Source organism: Odontesthes bonariensis, chromosome 23, assembly GCF_027942865.1.
Source record: "Odontesthes bonariensis isolate fOdoBon6 chromosome 23, fOdoBon6.hap1, whole genome shotgun sequence".
Classification (NCBI taxonomy): domain Eukaryota; kingdom Metazoa; phylum Chordata; class Actinopteri; order Atheriniformes; family Atherinopsidae; genus Odontesthes; species Odontesthes bonariensis.
The window spans coordinates 3,876,804-3,895,825 of NC_134528.1; the positions used below are offsets into that span (position 1 = coordinate 3,876,804).

At 43.6% G+C, this 19,022-nt stretch overlaps 1 protein-coding gene across 1 annotated transcript; it reads right to left on the reverse strand.

Annotated features, from left to right (window-relative positions):
* Positions 1-18,395: 18,395 nt before the first annotated feature.
* smim36 (small integral membrane protein 36) lies at positions 18,396-18,725 on the reverse strand. Its single transcript, XM_075457133.1, has one exon. It carries the CDS (start codon positions 18,723-18,725, stop codon positions 18,396-18,398), a length of 330 nt encoding a protein of 109 aa, XP_075313248.1.
* Between the last annotated feature and the right edge of the window lie 297 nt (positions 18,726-19,022).

Below are 19,022 nucleotides of genomic sequence, written 5' to 3' on the forward strand. Positions count from 1 at the left end.
CCAGATATGACCTCATTTCCCAGTTATTCCCAGATACGATCTCATATCCCAGATATTCCCAGTTATTCCCAGATATGATCTCATATCCCAGTTGTGATCTCATATCCCAGATATTCCCAGATACGATCTCATATCCCAGATATTCCCAGGTATTCCCAGGTGTGATCTCATATCCCAGGTATTCCCAGATATTCCCAGATATGATCTCATATCCCAGATATTCCCAGTTATTCCCAGATATGACCTCATATTCCCAGTTATTCCCAGATACGATCTCATATCCCAGATATTCCCAGTTATTCCCAGATATGATGTCATATCCCAGATATTCCCAGATATGATCTCATATCCCAGATATTCCCAGTTATTCCCAGATATGACCTCATATTCCCAGTTATTCCCAGATACGATCTCATATCCCAGATATTCCCAGATATTCCCAGATATTCCCAGATATGATCTCATATCCCAGATATTCCCAGGTATTCCCAGATATGACCTCATTTCCCAGTTATTCCCAGATACGATCTCATATCCCAGATATTCCCAGTTATTCCCAGATATGATCTCATATCCCAGTTGTGATCTCATATCCCAGATATTCCCAGATACGATCTCATATCCCAGATATTCCCAGTTATTCCCAGATATGACCTCATATTCCCAGTTATTCCCAGATACGATCTCATATCCCAGATATTCCCAGTTATTCCCAGATATGATGTCATATCCCAGATATTCCCAGATATGATCTCATATCCCAGATATTCCCAGTTATTCCCAGATATGACCTCATATTCCCAGTTATTCCCAGATACGATCTCATATCCCAGATATTCCCAGATATTCCCAGATATGATCTCATATCCCAGATATTCCCAGGTATTCCCAGATATGACCTCATTTCCCAGTTATTCCCAGATACGATCTCATATCCCAGATATTCCCAGTTATTCCCAGATATGATCTCATATCCCAGTTGTGATCTCATATCCCAGATATTCCCAGATACGATCTCATATCCCAGATATTCCCAGGTATTCCCAGGTGTGATCTCATATCCCAGGTATTCCCAGATATTCCCAGATATGATCTCATATCCCAGATATTCCCAGGTATTCCCAGATATGATCTCATAATCCCAGGTATTCCAAGATATTCGCAGATATGTACTCATATCCCAGATATTCCCAGTTATTCCCAGATATGATCTCATATCCCAGGTATTCCCAGATATGATCTCATATCCCAGATATTTCCAGATATAATCTCATATCCCAGATATTCCCAGGTATTCTCAGATATTCCCAGGTATTCTCAGGTATTCCCAGATATGATCTCATATCCCAGATATTCCCAGATATGATCTCATATCCCATATATTCCCAGGTATTCTCAGATATGATCTCATATCCCAGATATTCCCAGATATGATCTCATATCCCATATATTCCCAGGTATTCTCAGATATTCCCAGGTATTCTCAGGTATTCCCAGATATGATCTCATATCCCAGATATTCCCAGATATGATCTCATATCCCATATATTCCCAGGTATTCCCAGATATGATCTCATATCCCAGATATTCCCAGATATGATCTCATATCCCATATATTCCCAGGTATTCCCAGATATGATCTCATATCCCAGATATTCCCAGATATGATCTCATATCCCATATATTCCCAGGTATTCTCAGATATTCCCAGGTATTCTCAGGTATTCTCAGGTATTCCCAGATATGATCTCATATCCCAGATATTCCCAGATATGATCTCATATCCCAGATATTCCCAGGTATTCTCAGATATTCCCAGGTATTCTCAGGTATTCTCAGGTATTCCCAGATATGATCTCATATCCCAGGTATTCCCAGATATGATCTCATATCCCATATATTCCCAGGTATTCTCAGATATGATCTCATATCCCAGATATTCCCAGATATGATCTCATATCCCATATATTCCCAGGTATTCTCAGATATTCCCAGGTATTCTCAGGTATTCCCAGATATGATCTCATATCCCAGATATTCCCAGATATGATCTCATATCCCATATATTCCCAGGTATTCCCAGATATGATCTCATATCCCAGATATTCCCAGATATGATCTCATATCCCATATATTCCCAGGTATTCCCAGATATGATCTCATATCCCAGATATTCCCAGATATGATCTCATATCCCATATATTCCCAGGTATTCTCAGATATTCCCAGGTATTCTCAGGTATTCTCAGGTATTCCCAGATATGATCTCATATCCCAGATATTCCCAGATATGATCTCATATCCCAGATATTCCCAGGTATTCTCAGATATTCCCAGGTATTCTCAGGTATTCTCAGGTATTCCCAGATATGATCTCATATCCCAGGTATTCCCAGATATTCTCAGGTATTCCCAGATATGAAAGCCATTCCTACAGAAGCCCTCCCTGTTTTCCTCCTGTGGGTGTCCTCCACAGTTGTTGTTTTTATCCACCTCCAGCTTTGCTTCCTCTTAGGATAACTGCTTCTTCTACTGAATTAAAACCAGTAAACTCGAGCCTACAGCGCCCCCTCTGGTGACATCACGCAGCCGAGTTTATTCACTTCAAACCATCGATGGAAACGAGTCGGATTCTGTTTGAGGTTCAACTCAAAACAGGAGCATCGAACACGTCCAGTTTGTTCCAGAAATCTGCAGGTTTGAGCCTGGAAAGGTTTGACGTGGTCACAGTTAATGTAACATTACAATACAACAGTTTCAGCTCTCTGATGGGGCAGTTTCAGCTCTATGATGGGGCAGTTTCAGCTCTCTGATGGGGAAGTTTCAGCTCTCTGATGGGGCAGTTTCAGCTCTCTGATGTGGGCAGTTTCAGCTCTCTGATGGGGCAGTTTCAGCTCTATGATGTGGGCAGTTTCAACTCTGTGATGGGGGCAGTTTCAGCTCTCTGATGTGGGCAGTTTCAGCTCTCTGATGGGGCAGTTTCAGCTCTCTGATGGGGAAGTTTCAGCTCTATGATGTGGGCAGTTTCAACTCTGTGATGGGGGCAGTTTCAGCTCTCTGATGTGGGCAGTTTCAGCTCTCTGATGGGGCAGTTTCAGCTCTATGATGGGGCAGTTTCAGCTCTATGATGTGGGCAGTTTCAACTCTGTGATGGGGGCAGTTTCAGCTCTCTGATGTGGGCAGTTTCAGCTCTCTGATGGGGCAGTTTCAGCTCTCTGATGGGGAAGTTTCAGCTCTCTGATGTGGGCAGTTTCAGCTCTCTGATGTGGGCAGTTTCAGCTCTCTGATGGGGCAGTTTCAGCTCTGTGATGGGGGCAGTTTCAGCTCTCTGATGTGGGCAGTTTCAGCTCTGTGATGGGGCAGTTTCAGCTCTCTGATGGGGCAGTTTCAGCTCTCTGATGTGGGCAGTTTCAGCTCTGTGATGGGGCAGTTTCAGCTCTCTGATGGGGCAGTTTCAGCTCTCTGATGGGACAGTTTCAGCTCTCTGATGGGACAGTTTCAGCTCTCTGATGGGGGCGGTTTCAGCTCTCTGATGGGGGCAGTTTCAGCTCTCTGATGGGGGCAGTTTCAGCTCTCTGATGTGGGCAGTTTCAGCTCTGTGATGGGGGCAGTTTCAGCTCTCTGATGGGGCAGTTTCAGCTCTCTGATGGGGCAGTTTCAGCTCTCTGATGGGGCAGTTTCAGCTATCTGATGGGGCAGTTTCAGCTCTCTGATGGGACAGTTTCAGCTCTCTGATGGGGCAGTTTCAGCTCTCTGATGGGGGCGGTTTCAGCTCTCTGATGGGGGCAGTTTCAGCTCTCTGATGGGGGCAGTTTCAGCTCTCTGATGTGGGCAGTTTCAGCTCTCTGATGGGGCAGTTTCAGCTCTCTGATGTGGGCAGTTTCAGCTCTCTGATGGGGCAGTTTCAGCTCTCTGATGGGGCAGTTTCAGCTCTCTGATGGGGCAGTTTCAGCTCTGTGATGGGGCAGTTTCAGCTCTCTGATGGGGGCAGTTTCAGCTCTCTGATGGGGGCAGTTTCAGCTCTCTGATGTGGGCAGTTTCAGCTCTCTGATGGGGGCAGTTTCAGCTCTATGATGGGGGCAGTTTCAGCTCTCTGATGGGGGCAGTTTCAGCTCTCTGATGGGGCAGTTTCAGGCATCAGATGATCCACCAGCTCAACCCTGAACTCAACACAATCTCTGACAACCTTTAGCTTACATAACCCCCCCCCCCCCCCCCCCCCCCCGCCCGCCCGCCCGCCCGCGTGGATGAAAACACACAAACACATCACACAAGCTTCTAATACTGGCGGTCAGAACATAATCCCCAAACATGAAATATGAAGGGGGGGGGGGGGGGGGTAATTGTGCAATTCATATTATGGCTGCAGCCATTGGTGGGATGTGCTGTTTTTCTGTTTTTATGTAAGAGGATTTGTCCCAGTGTCTCTGGGGTCCGTGTCCTCTGCAGACTGAATTATCCCTCACATGGTGCCACTGAGGGGGGGGGGCGGCCTCTTTTTGGTTGATGTGTCATTTTCACCATGAACAGATTAAACCAGCATTTATCACATGTAGAAATAAAATAAGAATAAAACCCTTCCTGTAAAGAACTGATGCAGCATGTTGGGTGAGGTTAGAAGAAAACCTTCAGGGCTGTTTTAACTCTGACCTTTCACACACTGACGCTTCGGGAAACATCCCAACACATCCTGTGTTAAAGGGACAGTTCGCCTCTTCTGACATGAAGCTGTGTAACATCCCATATCAGCAACATCATTTCTGAACATCTTCTTACCCCCTGCTGCGTCCTGTGAGCAGAGTTCCAGCCTCGTTTTGGTGTTGATGAAGGTAGTCCGGCTAGTTGGCTGGGGTTTAAATAATAAAGCGTCTTGCTTCTCAAAACAATATGCGTTCAACAGAGTAATACATTTGCATCACAAAATGGTTCTCCAGGAAAAAGTCAGACCTCACAATCGCTTGGCCCTATGTCGCTGCCTTTTAAGTTTCCAAACTACATTTTCTAAGAAAGGCCGTGGGGGGCAACAGGTGGTTTGATTTTTGCACGCACTTCCGACTTGATTGTTTAAAAAAATATATGTAGTTTATTTCCAACAAAAAATATGAACAAAACAATAATAATTAAAAATCTCTTACAAATTAGATGAAAAACGAAAGTTAACTTAATCGGATTTTACGAGCTCAAAAAGTGTTCAAAAAATCATTTAACCAAAACCTCCCGTCCTCACAGCGGACATCTGACCAACAAAAAGTTCCTCCAACACGCCCCCCCCGGTGTGTTCTTAATCTCTCTGATTAATGGGAGGGTCTAAAAGTTACCAAAATAATCTAAACAATTTCAAATATAAAAATGAATTACAGATTTTGATTCCAAACTAACTAAAGTATATTCTAACTGCCCAAAGAAAACTAAATGGACAGAACTTATGATTTACAAACATAAATGGCCACAACGCACTATTTTCTCTTCCTTCGTATCACTGCCTGCCGCGCCTGCCGACAGCCGCGCCTGTTACGCTGTTTGCTGCTCGGTCTGCACAGCAGGCAGTGATACGAAGGGAGAGAAAATAGGGCCAAGAGATTGTGAGATCTGACTTTTTCCTGGAGATTGATTTTGTGATGCAAATGTATTACTCTGTTGAACGCATATTGTTTTGAGAAGCAAAACGCTTTATGTTTTAAACCCCAGCCAACTAGCCGGACTACCTTCATCAACACCAAAACGAGGCTGGAACTCTGCTCACAGGACGCAGCAGGGGGTAAGAAGATGTTCAGAAATGATGTTGCTGATATGGGATGTTACACAGCTTCATGTCAAAAGAGGCGAACTGTCCCTTTAATGTGCAAAGGTTTGGCTTGTTGGAGCTCATCATGTTCTCGGTAACAGCCTGAACACGGGGTCAGAGCTCGCTGTGACGGCTGTTTTTGGACAAACAGTCAAACAGCTTCTGTTTAATGCAGCATCAGGATGAGCTGCGGCTCATAGTTAGAGTGTCAGGAGCAAAGAAATGACTTTTTAAATGAGAACAATCTGAGATTGCTGCTAAAAGGATGTTAAAAACACGAAAGGGAACTCCTTTATCCACCGACTCATCGGGTTGTCTTCATGAATAATCGTTATTATTTCTGGTTCTCAGACTGGATGCTCAGTTCGTGCTGCGCCTGCATGTTTCTACACGGTAACTCTCACCCTGCTGTACATCAGTAAATGAATGGTTAACACTGGTTAAAGGAGCATCTGAAGACTGAATCAGCCTCGTCTTCATCACTTCTTCTGGCCTGAGTTTTCTGAAGGTTTAACTTTGTCGGTGTTTCTTCATCCCTGGAGTCTTTGCCAGCGTCTTCTGTGTCCTGAGCGCAGAGCAAACCGAAGATCTGAGGATCTGAGGCTCTGCAGATATCCCTGATCACCCACCGCTGCGTCTCCACGGCTCTCTGTGCATCTTACACACTTTAAATCCCTTCAGCTGACTGGACACCAGCTGACGGAGATGCTTTGAACGTTCTGCCTCAGGGAGTCTGTTGTTCCTGCAGGTCCTGATGAAGCAAACCAGAGAAGGTGCAGCGTGTCCACTGCTGGAGGTCTGCAGCGCTGTGTTGAACCGGGCGTGCTGCTGCAGGAGGGTGGAGGCAGGGTGTGCTGCCTGCTGCAGGAGGGTGGAGGCAGGGTGTGCTGCCTGCTGCAGGAGGGTGGAGGCAGGCTGTGCTGCCTGCTGCAGGAGGGTGGAGGCAGGGCGTGCTGCTGCAGGAGGGTGGAGGCAGGGCGTGCTGCCTGCTGCAGGAGGGTGGAGGCAGGGCGGGCTGCCTGCTGCAGGAGGGTGGAGGCAGGGCGTGCTGCCTGCTGCAGGAGGGTGGAGGCAGGGCGTGCTGCCTGCAGGAGGGTGGAGGCAGGGCGGGCTGCCTGCTGCAGGGCGGGCTGCCTGCTGCAGGAAGGTGGAGGCAGGGTGTGCTGCCTGCAGGAAGGTGGAGGCAGGGCGTGCTGCCTGCTGCAGGAGGGTGAAGGCAGGGCGTGCTGCTGCAGGAGGGTGGAGGCAGGGCGTGCTGCTGCAGGAGGGTGGAGGCAGGGCGTGCTGCCTGCTGCAGGAGGGTGGAGGCAGGGCGTGCTGCCTGCTGCAGGAGGGTGGAGGCAGGGCGTGCTGCCTGCTGCAGGAGGGGGTGGAGGCAGGGCGTGCTGCCTGCTGCAGGAGGGTGGAGGCAGGGCGTGCTGCCTGCTGCAGGAGGGTGGAGGCAGGGTGTGCTGCAGGAGGGTGGAGGCAGGGCGTGCTGCCTGCTGCAGGAGGGTGGAGGCAGAGGGTGCCGCCTGCTGCAGGAGGGTGGAGGCAGGGTGTGCTGCCTGCAGGAGGGTGGAGGCAGGGTGTGCTGCCTGCAGGAGGGTGGAGGCAGGGCGTGCTGCTGCAGGAGGGTGGAGGCCAGAGGAGGGAATTAAAGGGGAAGTCTGGAACACATGAGAAGAATAAGGAGCGATTAGGTAAAGAATCAAGAATCCAGAATATTTGTTGTCACCATGCAGCCGTAATAAAGTTTAGTTCAGGAGCTCTTGGCTTTGGATACACAAAAAGATGTTATAGTTATACCAATCCTACTGTTAGCTAAATTTACTTTTGCTCTGTTATAGTTATACCAATCCTACTATTAGCTAAATTTACTTTTGCTCTGTTATAGTTATACCAATCCTACTGTTAGCTAAATTTACTTTTGCTCTGTTATAGTTATACCAATCTTACTGTTAGCTAAATTTACTTTTGCTCTGTTATAGTTATACCAATCCTACTGTTAGCTAAATTTACTTTTGCTCTGTTATAGTTATACCAATCCCACTATTAGCTAAAATTACCTGATTGATGTTATGTATCTGTATTTCTGTGTTTGATTTTTTTTTATGTTTTTATTTCTGTATTTCTGTACCTGATTGTTGTTTCTGTGTTGTAAAGCACTTAGGATCGCCTTGTTGCTGAAAAGTGCTATATAAATAAATTTAACTTCACTTCACTTCACTAAATTATATAAAAATAGTAAAAGTTAAAGTAAAAAGTAAACTGAGAGCAATTTACACATTTTATTTATTACAGGTAGAAGGCTCAGAAACTGCATCTTTTCATTTTAGTTTAGTTTGTGATAGATAAATTATATTTTCTTACATCTTAAATCTGCACAACACAAACTTTCCTGGTGGAGCAGGTGCTGCTGTTTTAACTCCATCTTTGTCCCGATCAGCAGTTCTGCAGCTTCCTGAAGCTCTTTCAGAGTTTCTCTTTGGACATTTTCTGCTTCTTCCCTCATCTTCAGTCCTTGTACCTGAGCATCTTCAGAGGAATGTGTTTTTTTTCTTTGTTAAGCCACTTAACTCTGAGCTATGAAGCATTCAGGCAGGAAAAAGGCTTCTAACTCAAGGGATGAACCAGTGTTGTGTCCAACTTTGCAAAGAAGCCATTTTAAACTGGATCTTTAGGCACTTTGTTCCCAGCAGCCTGTCACAGACACACATCATTTGTTCCCATTTCTTTAGCTGCATCTGTGAAAAACAGCTTCATAGTTTCAACTTTTTTGTACATTTACGTTAAAACTGCTTTCAGTTACCAAAAGAGTCAAATTAATATAAGAAATACAGTTTTAAAAAAAAATCCTAATCCCAAAATAATGAACGCTATCACATCTAAAAGTAGAAAAGTAGGAAAAAAAACAGACAATAATAAGAATTATATGTTATTCAACATCAAGTAAAAGTAAATAAGATTCAATTTAAAAGGAATATAAGATATAATCTAATGACTAATTATGGAACCATTAATATAAATTAAATGATTAAACTGTTTTATGCCACCAGAAATGAATAATCTAGAAGCTCTTTGTGGGTTTTAGACTGGAATTAAGATTTGTTCCCATTTCTTTAGCTGCATGTGTGAAAAACAGCAAAGATAACACAGTGTGACAGACAGAAAACAGGATTTCTGCAGCAACAAGGTGATTCCCAAAGAGCTGTTAGCTGAAAACTTGGCATATCTCAGCATGGTGTGCAGTGTGTCCTTAAAACATTTGAGGAAACTGGACAAGTGGAGGACAAAAGAAGAAGTGTCAGGCCTAAAGAACTATCTACAGCAGATGAACAGGATCTGAAAGTGATGTCTTTAAGAAAGGGTTTCAGGATTAATTTAGCTGAAACAGATGCCAGACGGGCTGATGTTCAGAGCTCATTCTCAGCCTTGGAAACAGCTCTCAGCTGACAGAAGAGCTACAAAGGGGTGTAAAAACCCAAAGATGACCTTTGAAGTTTAAATCCGTAAAGCTTGTAACTCCAGATCTGACTAACGTGACAGACTTAATCCGCTGGAGATGATCTGAAGCTCCAGAAAGATGCGTCTTTCAGACAGTTTCTGCAGCTTTGCAGGAGGGTCTGCTTCCTGTTCAGAGCATAAAGATGAAGGATAAGGCTTCCGGTTTTCACCCGACATGGAGTAACCGCAAGTCTGACACGCTCCGCATATTTCAACTTATTACTTTGAGTAGGACACGACATTTTAACATAACTCTGCAGCGCATATATTGTTGAACCACTTGTGTGTGTTATGGCAAATAAAACTCAGAAGAGGTCGGCCAAAGTTTAGCTAGCCCCTCACTCAAACAAACGCTCATGGCTAACGCTAGCGCTACCACCACCCGGACAACCCCATCTCCGAGGCAGCAACCCGAGGAGTACGCTCTTTTTCCAGCTACTTAAAGCTGAGATGGATGCTTCTCCTCAACCACTGGGTGATACGATCAAACAGGAGATGGTGACTTTTGGTGCTGAAATCAAACAAGACCTCGAGGCTCTCCGACACGACACAAAGGCTGACATCGCCTCTCTAAAAACGGAGTTCAGAGCTGAAATAGCATCTTTGCGCTCCACACAGACCGAGATGGCAACGACTGTTCGGGAGATGGAGGGCGCGCTGAACCGTCATCATTCCAGCATCACCAGCATGGAGGGCGTCATTTCGGAGCTCAAGCGGGAGATCGGGAAACTAAAGGACGCCGCCGGCAGAATCTAAGAATTATCGGGATCCCAGAGGCTGCAGAAAACGGGAAACCGACGACATTCATGGCCTCATTTTTCACCGAGGTGCCTCTGGTGCTCGACCGTGCTCATAGAACTTTAGCTCCGGAACCCAAACTCGGCGACCGCCCCAGAGCCATAACTGTGCGGCTGCACTACGACTCGGATAAGGAAAAGATCCTTCATCTATCCAGAAACACGGGCCAACTTAAATTCAGAGAGGCCAGGGTCCACGTATTCCCGGATATGAGTGCCGAGCTCAGCCGCCACAGAGCAGCTTTTGACCCGGTCAAGGCGAAGCTCAGACAGGCGGGCATCGAGTATGACATGTTCCACCCAGCTGAGCTGCGTCTCACCTGTGATGGCGTTTCGCACTCTTTCAAAAAACCTGCAGATGTGGAAGTTTACCACCAAACAGAGCCATCCCTCCTTGGAGATGTAGGCTGTGTTCGAAACCGCATACTTCTCCTACCTCTCATACTGACTTTTTTCCCGGATGCATACTAGATTCTCCGAAATGTTGGGTATGCATCATGAGGTTACTACTCATACTCAAACTACCCAAGATGCAACGTAACGTGACGTCACCGATCGTCATTTCCTGTCAAAACGGCAGTTTCAAGCTAGCTACAACGAGGGTAGGTTCACTTCCTGTTTTCAAAACAAAAGCACCAATTGTATCCTAATGGCTTTCCCTATGATAAAAGGCAACGGGTATTTTATTTTGTGAAAATAACCGGAAGTGCGTTAGCTCACTGCGGCTAGCTTTAGTAGCGCCGAATTCGTGGGAACAAAATTGTAAATAGCCGGTATTTTGTCAGGTTTTCAACACGTTGGGGATCTAAACGACTACTTTCTCACCTGAAAATGTTTCAAATGTTGCTAAAGTTTACAGAGTTTAGAGCTTAAGGGAAATCAGCTTCAGGCCGGCTAATTTCGGCTCGGGCAGGAGCGAAATGCATTGTGGGTAAACGCTCTGCATAATGTCTGATCGATTAGTATGTGGTATGTAGTATGTAGTATGTAGTATGCAGTATGTAGTATGCAGTATGTAGTATTTAGTATTTAGTATGCTGTATGTAGTATGCAGTATGGAAGTATGTAGTATGCAGTATGTAGTATGTAGTATGGAAGTATGTAGTATGCAGTATGTAGTATGCAGTATTTAGTATGCTGTATGTAGTATGCAGTATGCAGTATGTAGTATGCAGTATGCAGTATGGAAGTATGTAGTATGCAGTATGTAGTATTTAGTATGCTGTATGTAGTATGCAGTATGGAAGTATGTAGTATGCAGTATGTAGTATGCAGTATTTAGTATGCTGTATGTAGTATGCAGTATGCAGTATGTAGTATGCAGTATGCAGTATGGAAGTATGTAGTATGCAGTATGTAGTATTTAGTATGCTGTATGTAGTATGCAGTATATAGTATGTAGTATTTAGTATGCAGTATGGAAGTATGTAGTATGCAGTATGTAGTATTTAGTATGCTGTATGTAGTATGCAGTATGCAGTATGTAGTATGCAGTATGCAGTATGGAAGTATGCAGTATGCAGTATGTAGTATTTAGTATGCAGTATGTAGTATGTAGTATGTAGTATGTAGTATGCGGTTTCGAACACAGCCGTAGGAAAACTTTGCCGGTGTCTCGTGCTATATGCGAATCTCTACCTCTGGTACTGTAATCTATCTTGATCTATATTCTTGCTGGTCAACACGATGCTCGAGCTGTGATCCAGCTGTGCTCCTTCTTCTGAATCCTGGTGCTGATGTCACTCATTAGTGTGAGATAACCAGAGGATTTCCCACCATCATCATCATCATCATCATCAGCTGAGTTTCTTCATCAGCCTCTTTTATCACCATCCAACCAATCTGTTGACTCCCACATCTGCTGCCAGCCACATCTGTAAACTTTACCCCCCCACACACACATGCAGGCCTCAAAGGGCGAGTCCTGCTGTCCAGCATACGTCAAAGGATGAGTGACGATCAGCCTCCGTTCATCACGTCCCCGTCCAGCGAGGGTTTATGTTGTCCGGGGGGGTGGGGACGGCCGGGGGATTACAGGCTGCTGCCGGCCTCTTACAGCAGAAACAAAGACGTCCAGAACTCACCCCGATGAGCCAAAGTGTCACAAACGAAGACGTCCAGAACTCACCCCGATGAGCCAAAGTGTCACAAACAAAGACGTCCAGAACTCACCCCGATGAGCCAAAGTGTCACAAACAAAGAAGTCCAGAACTCACCCCGATGAGCCAAAGTGTCCCAAACAAAGACGTCCAGAACTCACCCCGATGAGCCAAAGTGTCACAAACAAAGACGTCCAGAACTCACCTGATGAGCCAAAGTGTCACAAACAAAGAAGTCCAGAACTCACCCCGATGAGCCAAAGTGTCCCAAACAAAGACGTCCAGAACTCACCCCGATGAGCCAAAGTGTCACAAACAAAGAAGTCCAGAACTCACCCCGATGAGCCAAAGTGTCACAAACAAAGAAGTCCAGAACTCACCCCGATGAGCCAAAGTGTCACAAACAAAGACGTCCAGAACTCACCCCGATGAGCCAAAGTGTCACAAACAAAGACGTCCAGAACTCACCCCGATGAGCCAAAGTGTCACAAACAAAGAAGTCCAGAACTCACCCCGATGAGCCAAAGTGTCACAAACAAAGACGTCCAGAACTCACCCCGATGAGCCAAAGTGTCACAAACAAAGACGTCCAGAACTCACCTGATGAGCCAAAGTGTCACAAACAAAGAAGTCCAGAACTCACCCCGATGAGCCAAAGTGTCACAAACAAAGACGTCCAGAACTCACCCCGATGAGCCAAAGTGTCACAAACAAAGACGTCCAGAACTCACCCCGATGAGCCAAAGTGTCACAAACAAAGAAGTCCAGAACTCACCCCGATGAACCAAAGTGTCACAAACAAAGACGTCCAGAACTCACCCCGATGAGCCAAAGTGTCAATAACAAAGAAGTCCAGAACTCACCCCGATGAGCCAAAGTGTCACAAACAAAGACGTCCAGAACTCACCTGATGAGCCAAAGTGTCACAAACAAAGAAGTCCAGAACTCACCCCGATGAGCCAAAGTGTCACAAACAAAGAAGTCCAGAACTCACCCCGATGAACCAAAGTGTCACAAACAAAGACGTCCAGAACTCACCCCGATGAGCCAAAGAGTCACAAACAAAGACGTCCAGAACTCACCCCGATGAACCAAAGTGTCACAAACAAAGACGTCCAGAACTCACCCCGATGAGCCAAAGTGTCACAGCATCAGCTCAGATTTCCTGTTGGTCCTTTGTCTGCTTCTGAAAAGGATCCAGTGGACTCAGCCGGACCTCCGAGGGTCCGTTAACCAGACTATCATCCAGCAGGATGGGAGCAGATCTTTGAGTTTCCCACGAATCGAACTGTCAACCTCTGCTTGCCCTGATCAAAAAGCTAATTTTGCTTGTCCGTTGCCGTTGGAGACCAGATCAGTTTAAAGCTCTGTATGCATTACGTCTCTTCCTGGTTCATTTACTTATCGGTGATATTCTGGAAGGTGTGCAGGAACACGGACTGACACAGCCAGATGTTTCTGTCTGCTGTCTGCTCACACTGACAGATGATCCCAGATAATCTGATTCATCTGTGGCCACCTCTGAATGACTCAAACATTTATAGTGTAGTTAAAGTCGTTTGTTCTGCTTCTGAAAAGCTCTCGTTGTTTGAAATGCTTCCAGTCGATAGATTAACACCTGTTACCCGTTACCCGTTACCTGTTACCTGTTCCCTGTTAGCTCTTACCTGTTAGCTGTTACCCGTTACCTGTTACCTGTTCCCTGTTAGCTCTTACCTGTTAGCTGTTACCTGTTGCCCGTTACCTGTTACCTGTTCCCTGTTAGCTCTTACCTGTTAGCTGTTACCCGTTACCTGTTAGCTGTATCCTGTATCCTGTTAGCTGTTACCCGTTAGCTGTTACCTGTATCCTGTTAGCTGTTACCCGTTACCCGTTACCCGTTACCCGTTAGCTGTTAGCTGTTACCTGTTACCTGTATCCTGTTAGCTGTTACCCATTACCCGTTACCTGTTAGCTGTTAGCTGTTACCTGTTGCCCGTTAGCTGTTACCTGTATCCTGTTAGCTGTTACCCGTTACCCGTTAGCTGTTAGCTGTTACCTGTTACCTGTTACCTGTATCCTGTTAGCTGTTACCCATTACCCGTTACCTGTTAGCTGTTAGCTGTTACCTGTTGCCCGTTAGCTGTTACCTGTTACCTGTTAGCTGTTACCTGTATCCTGTTAGCTGTTACCCGTTAGCTGTTACCTGTTACCTGTATCCTGTTAGCTGTTAGCTGTTAGCTGTTAGCTGTTAGCTGTTACCCATTACCCGTTACCTGTTAGCTGTTAGCTGTTACCTGTTGCCCGTTAGCTGTTACCTGTTACCTGTTAGCTGTTACCTGTATCCTGTTAGCTGTTACCCGTTACCTGTTAGCTGTTAGCTGTTACCTGTTACCTGTATCCTGTTAGCTGTTAGCTGTTACCCGTTACCCATTAGCTGTTAGCTGTTACCTGTATCCTGTTAGCTGTTACCCGTTACCTGTTAGCTGTTACCTGTTACCTGTATCCTGTTAGCTGTTAGCTGTTACCCGTTACCTGTTACCTGTTAGCTGTTACCTGTATCCTGTTAGCTGTTACCCGTTAGCTGTTACCCGTTACCCGTTAGCTGTTAGCTGTTACCCGTTACCCGTTAGCTGTTAGCTGTTAACTGAGTTGGTATTTCCTGGTATTTAAATTTATTTGACCATATTTTCATGCTCGTTTTAATTCTGTCTGTAAATGGAAACTGGTTTCGACAACATAAAGGTTGGAAAGAATTATACAGAATATCCAGTTTTATCGTCATTCCTTAAACTTTTAAAAGCATCATCCATCAGAACTCCCTCAGAACTCCCTCAGAACTCCATCAGAACTCGGGTATTCCTGGTAACATCCTTCAGATATGGACGGTGTTTGACACACTCGCAGTGATATTTAACATCTGGCGCCACATGTGCAGCTTAAATAAGTGCAGGAACGGTGAGCCCGGTTCATGGAAAACTGAATGTTATCCATCGCATCTGATGGTGACACCAGCGGGTCGAAGAGGTGGTTCTGACACACCTCCTCAGTCAAGATGTTTGGGTAGATGAGCCCAAACTGTGGCAGTAATAGAATAAAAAAATACTTTATTCATCCCAAAATGGGGGAAATTCAAATTAGTCAAGTAGCTCAAAAAAAATTATTAATATTTACAATGATTGTATGTTAACAACAACAATAATAATACCAATTCTAATAAAAATACTACTACTAACTAATAATAATAATAATAATAACAATAATAATAATAATGAATGACTCAATAAATGAATAAATAAAATAACTCAGCAGTCCCTGTTAAAAAAGCCTTTTAATGGCCGTGGGAACAAAGGCCCTCCTGAACCTCTCAGTCCTGCAAATGTAAATGTGTATTTATACATTTTTCCTCTGATGTTGAGTCATCAGAAACAAACAGAGACAAACGGTGATTAAATGGACCGATGATCTCTGAAACTGCTGCTGGCTTCGGTTTCCGTTTGCTAATGCACGATGGATTACAGCGAGCGGAGCTCGGGCGTGGCGGCGTGCACGCGTGCACACGTGCTGCATGTGTCCTTGATTCACAGCGACCCTGAATATTCCACAACATGCAGATGTTCATATGCAAGGTGATTAAGCAGATGTGGTTTAACTGGGAACAATCTACTCTGTTTGGGATGGGCTCTTTTCCATAAAGGGACATTTCGCTGCATTTATTCTGCAGCTTCTTTCCATAAACTGGTCTAATTCTGCACTTTAACTCACAGCTGAGACTTGGATAAATCCCTCATGTGGATAACCATCATCATCGGGTTTCTGAAGACAAAATTACCATTTCGATTGTAATTACATCACAATTTAAAGATTTTAGCAAATGAATTCCTTTCTGGAAATGCAACATTTATGCAAATCAATGAGCTGATAATTTAACAAAATGGATGAAAAACCATTTTAAGCTGAAGTTTCCCCACTTTAAGAAGAAGCTCTTTTTGCTCTATTTTATGAGATTTATTTATTTTATTTATTTTATTTTATTTATTTATTTATCTATTGTTTTTATTTGTTTATTGTATTTATTGTGTTTTATTTATTGTATTTATTGGTTTTATTTTATTTATTTATTTATTGTTGTATTTGTTTATTTATTGTTTTCATTTATTGTACTTATTTTTATTTATTTATTTTATTTATTTTATTTATTTTATTTATTTTATTTATTTTATTTATTTTATTTATTGTATTTATTGTTTTATTTATTTTCATTTATTTATTTATTTATTGTATTTATTGTTTTATTTATTTTCATTTATTTATTTTATTTATTTTATTTATTTTATTTATTTTATTTATTTTATTTATTTTATTTATTGTTTTATTGTTTTATTTATTTTCATTTATTTATTGTATTTATTGTATTTATTGTATTTATTGTTTTATTTATTTTCATTTATTTATTTATTTATCGGTTATTTAAAGGTATGTACTTTGAACAGTCCCTATTAAACATTTAGATTTTTTCCCTTTTGAATAATGAATAATTTACTCCAAATGAATCAGTTTGATATTACGATGAGAAATGATCAGAAAAGATAAGAATGAGTGAATGAATCAGCTGTGAGAGGGATAAACTTTGGGACCACGATCGATCGTTCTGAGAAGCATTTTGAGCTTCAGTCGACACTTTTAGCTCAGACTTGAACACGATAAGTTGGTCAGAAACACATCTGGCATCCGTTTGGGGATTAAAACAATAATTTAGTCATATGTGAAGTAAATCTGCTGCTTTCATTTCCATTTTTCTGCTTTTTTTCTCGGCTCTACAGCCTTGTTAACTGAACGTATCTGACCTGTAATCTGCCTTTAAACTTTCTGTGGAAATGGAAACATTTAGACAGTTCAGGGGGTCACATTCTTACTTTGGTCTGTACACTGGAAAAAATCAAAGTCTTACCAAGTATATTTGTCTCATTTCTAGTCAAAATATCTCATTACACTTAATATAAGACACAACTGCCTAACAAGTACCATTTCAGCCAGATATAGGGACTTGTTTTAATACAATACATCTGGAACATCTTGTTAAATGAAAAAGTCTTGAAAACAAATTGTTTTGAGTTGGATTTCGTATGAAACTGGCACCTGCTGGGGCCCAGAGTCAGGACTAAACAAGGTGAGGCTGCGTTTCAGTTTTATGCCCCTAACATCTGGAACTGCCTTCCAGAAGATGTGAGACAGGCCTCAGCTCTGACAATGTTTAAATCCAGGCTGAAAACAGTTCTGTTCAGCTGTGCATATGACACCTGAAAGAGTTTTATCTGCACTCTTCACTTTTAAATTAATTAATTAATGATTATTTTTTATGTTTTTCTTTTTCCCCCTCTTCTTTGATTGCTTTTAACTGTGTTTTATTTTTGTTATCTTTTAAATGTCTTTATGTAAAGCACATTGAGTTGCCTGTGGTATGAAATGCGCTATATAAATAAAGATGCCTTGCCTTGAAACAAGCTTTTTTGACATTTGAAGAGGTTTTTAAGCTAATTTCAAGATCACTTTTATCTCAAAAGTCCCAAATATCACATTTTGTTTCAAGAAATCTTGACAAGCTGATTTTCACTAGTTCCACTGGCAGATTTTTTTGCTTATTTCAAGCAAAAACGTCTTTTATTTGTTGTTTTTCTTACTTATTTTTGGAGGGGCATTTTTTCCAGTGTAACTACACTGGAAAAAATCAAAGTCTTACCAAGTATATTTGTCTCATTTCTAGTCAAAATATCTCATTACACTTAATATCAGACACAACTGCCTAACAAGCACCATTTCAGCCAGATATAGGGACTTGTTTTAATACAATACATCTGGAATATCTTGTTAAGTGAAAAAGTCTTGAAAACAAATTGTTTAGAGTATGATTTTATGTGAAACAAGCTTTTTTTTTACATTTGAAGAGGTTTTTAAGCTAATTTCAAGATCACTTTTATCTCAAAAGTCCTAAATATCACATCTTATTTCAAGAAATCTTGACAGGCCGATTTTCACTAGTTCCATTGGCAGATTCTTTTGCTTATTTCAAGCAGAAACGTCTTTTATTTGTTGTTTTTTTTACTTATTTTTGGAGGGGCATTTTTTCCAGTGTTTGGGCTGCTTACCTCCGGCTGGTTCCTCAGCAGCTCCACCCAGAAAGGTTAAAGGTTACAGCTAAGAGTCCAGGAACAGAAACACGTGGCCCAGAAGCTCCCTCGTCCTCCGTCCTCAGACCAGAGTGCTCCTCTTCTCCCGCTCCCTCTCGGCTCGGTCTCCTCTCAGGTCCGGCGTGGGCGGCTCGCCGTGGCCCGCCGTGTTGTTGGGCTCGTAGCGGGCCGAGGCCGGCGAGTTCTGCATGACCACCAGGCGTATGGGCGACTGGCTGGGCGGCGCCGGCGTGTTGTCGGGGGCGTACTCCTTGGTGGGGTCTTTGCCTCGGCAGTCGTACAGGATGCAGGAGATGAGGAACACCAGCAGCAGGATGACGTAGCTGGCCACCAGGATGATGAGGTTGAGGGTGACGGGGTCAATCTCCAGGTAGAATTCCATGAAACCCATGGCGCCGCTTCGTATCCCGCCAGGACCCAGAGAGGAGGAAGACGTGCGGTCCAGATGAAAAAAAGAGAGCGTGACGAAGGAGGCCGGCAGCCGGGCTGAATGACAGGAGGAGCAGAAAGAGCAAAGGATGGCATCAGAAGATGAAATGAGACGGATCAGCCGAGGGAGGGGGCGGGGCCACAGAGGATATCAGGCTTTGGGCTTTAAAGGACATTAATCCTCGCTGCTCCTACAACCTTCAATGTCAGCAGCCAATGACTAAAGCTGCTCAGTTTTAATAACTTAAGCCACCATTTT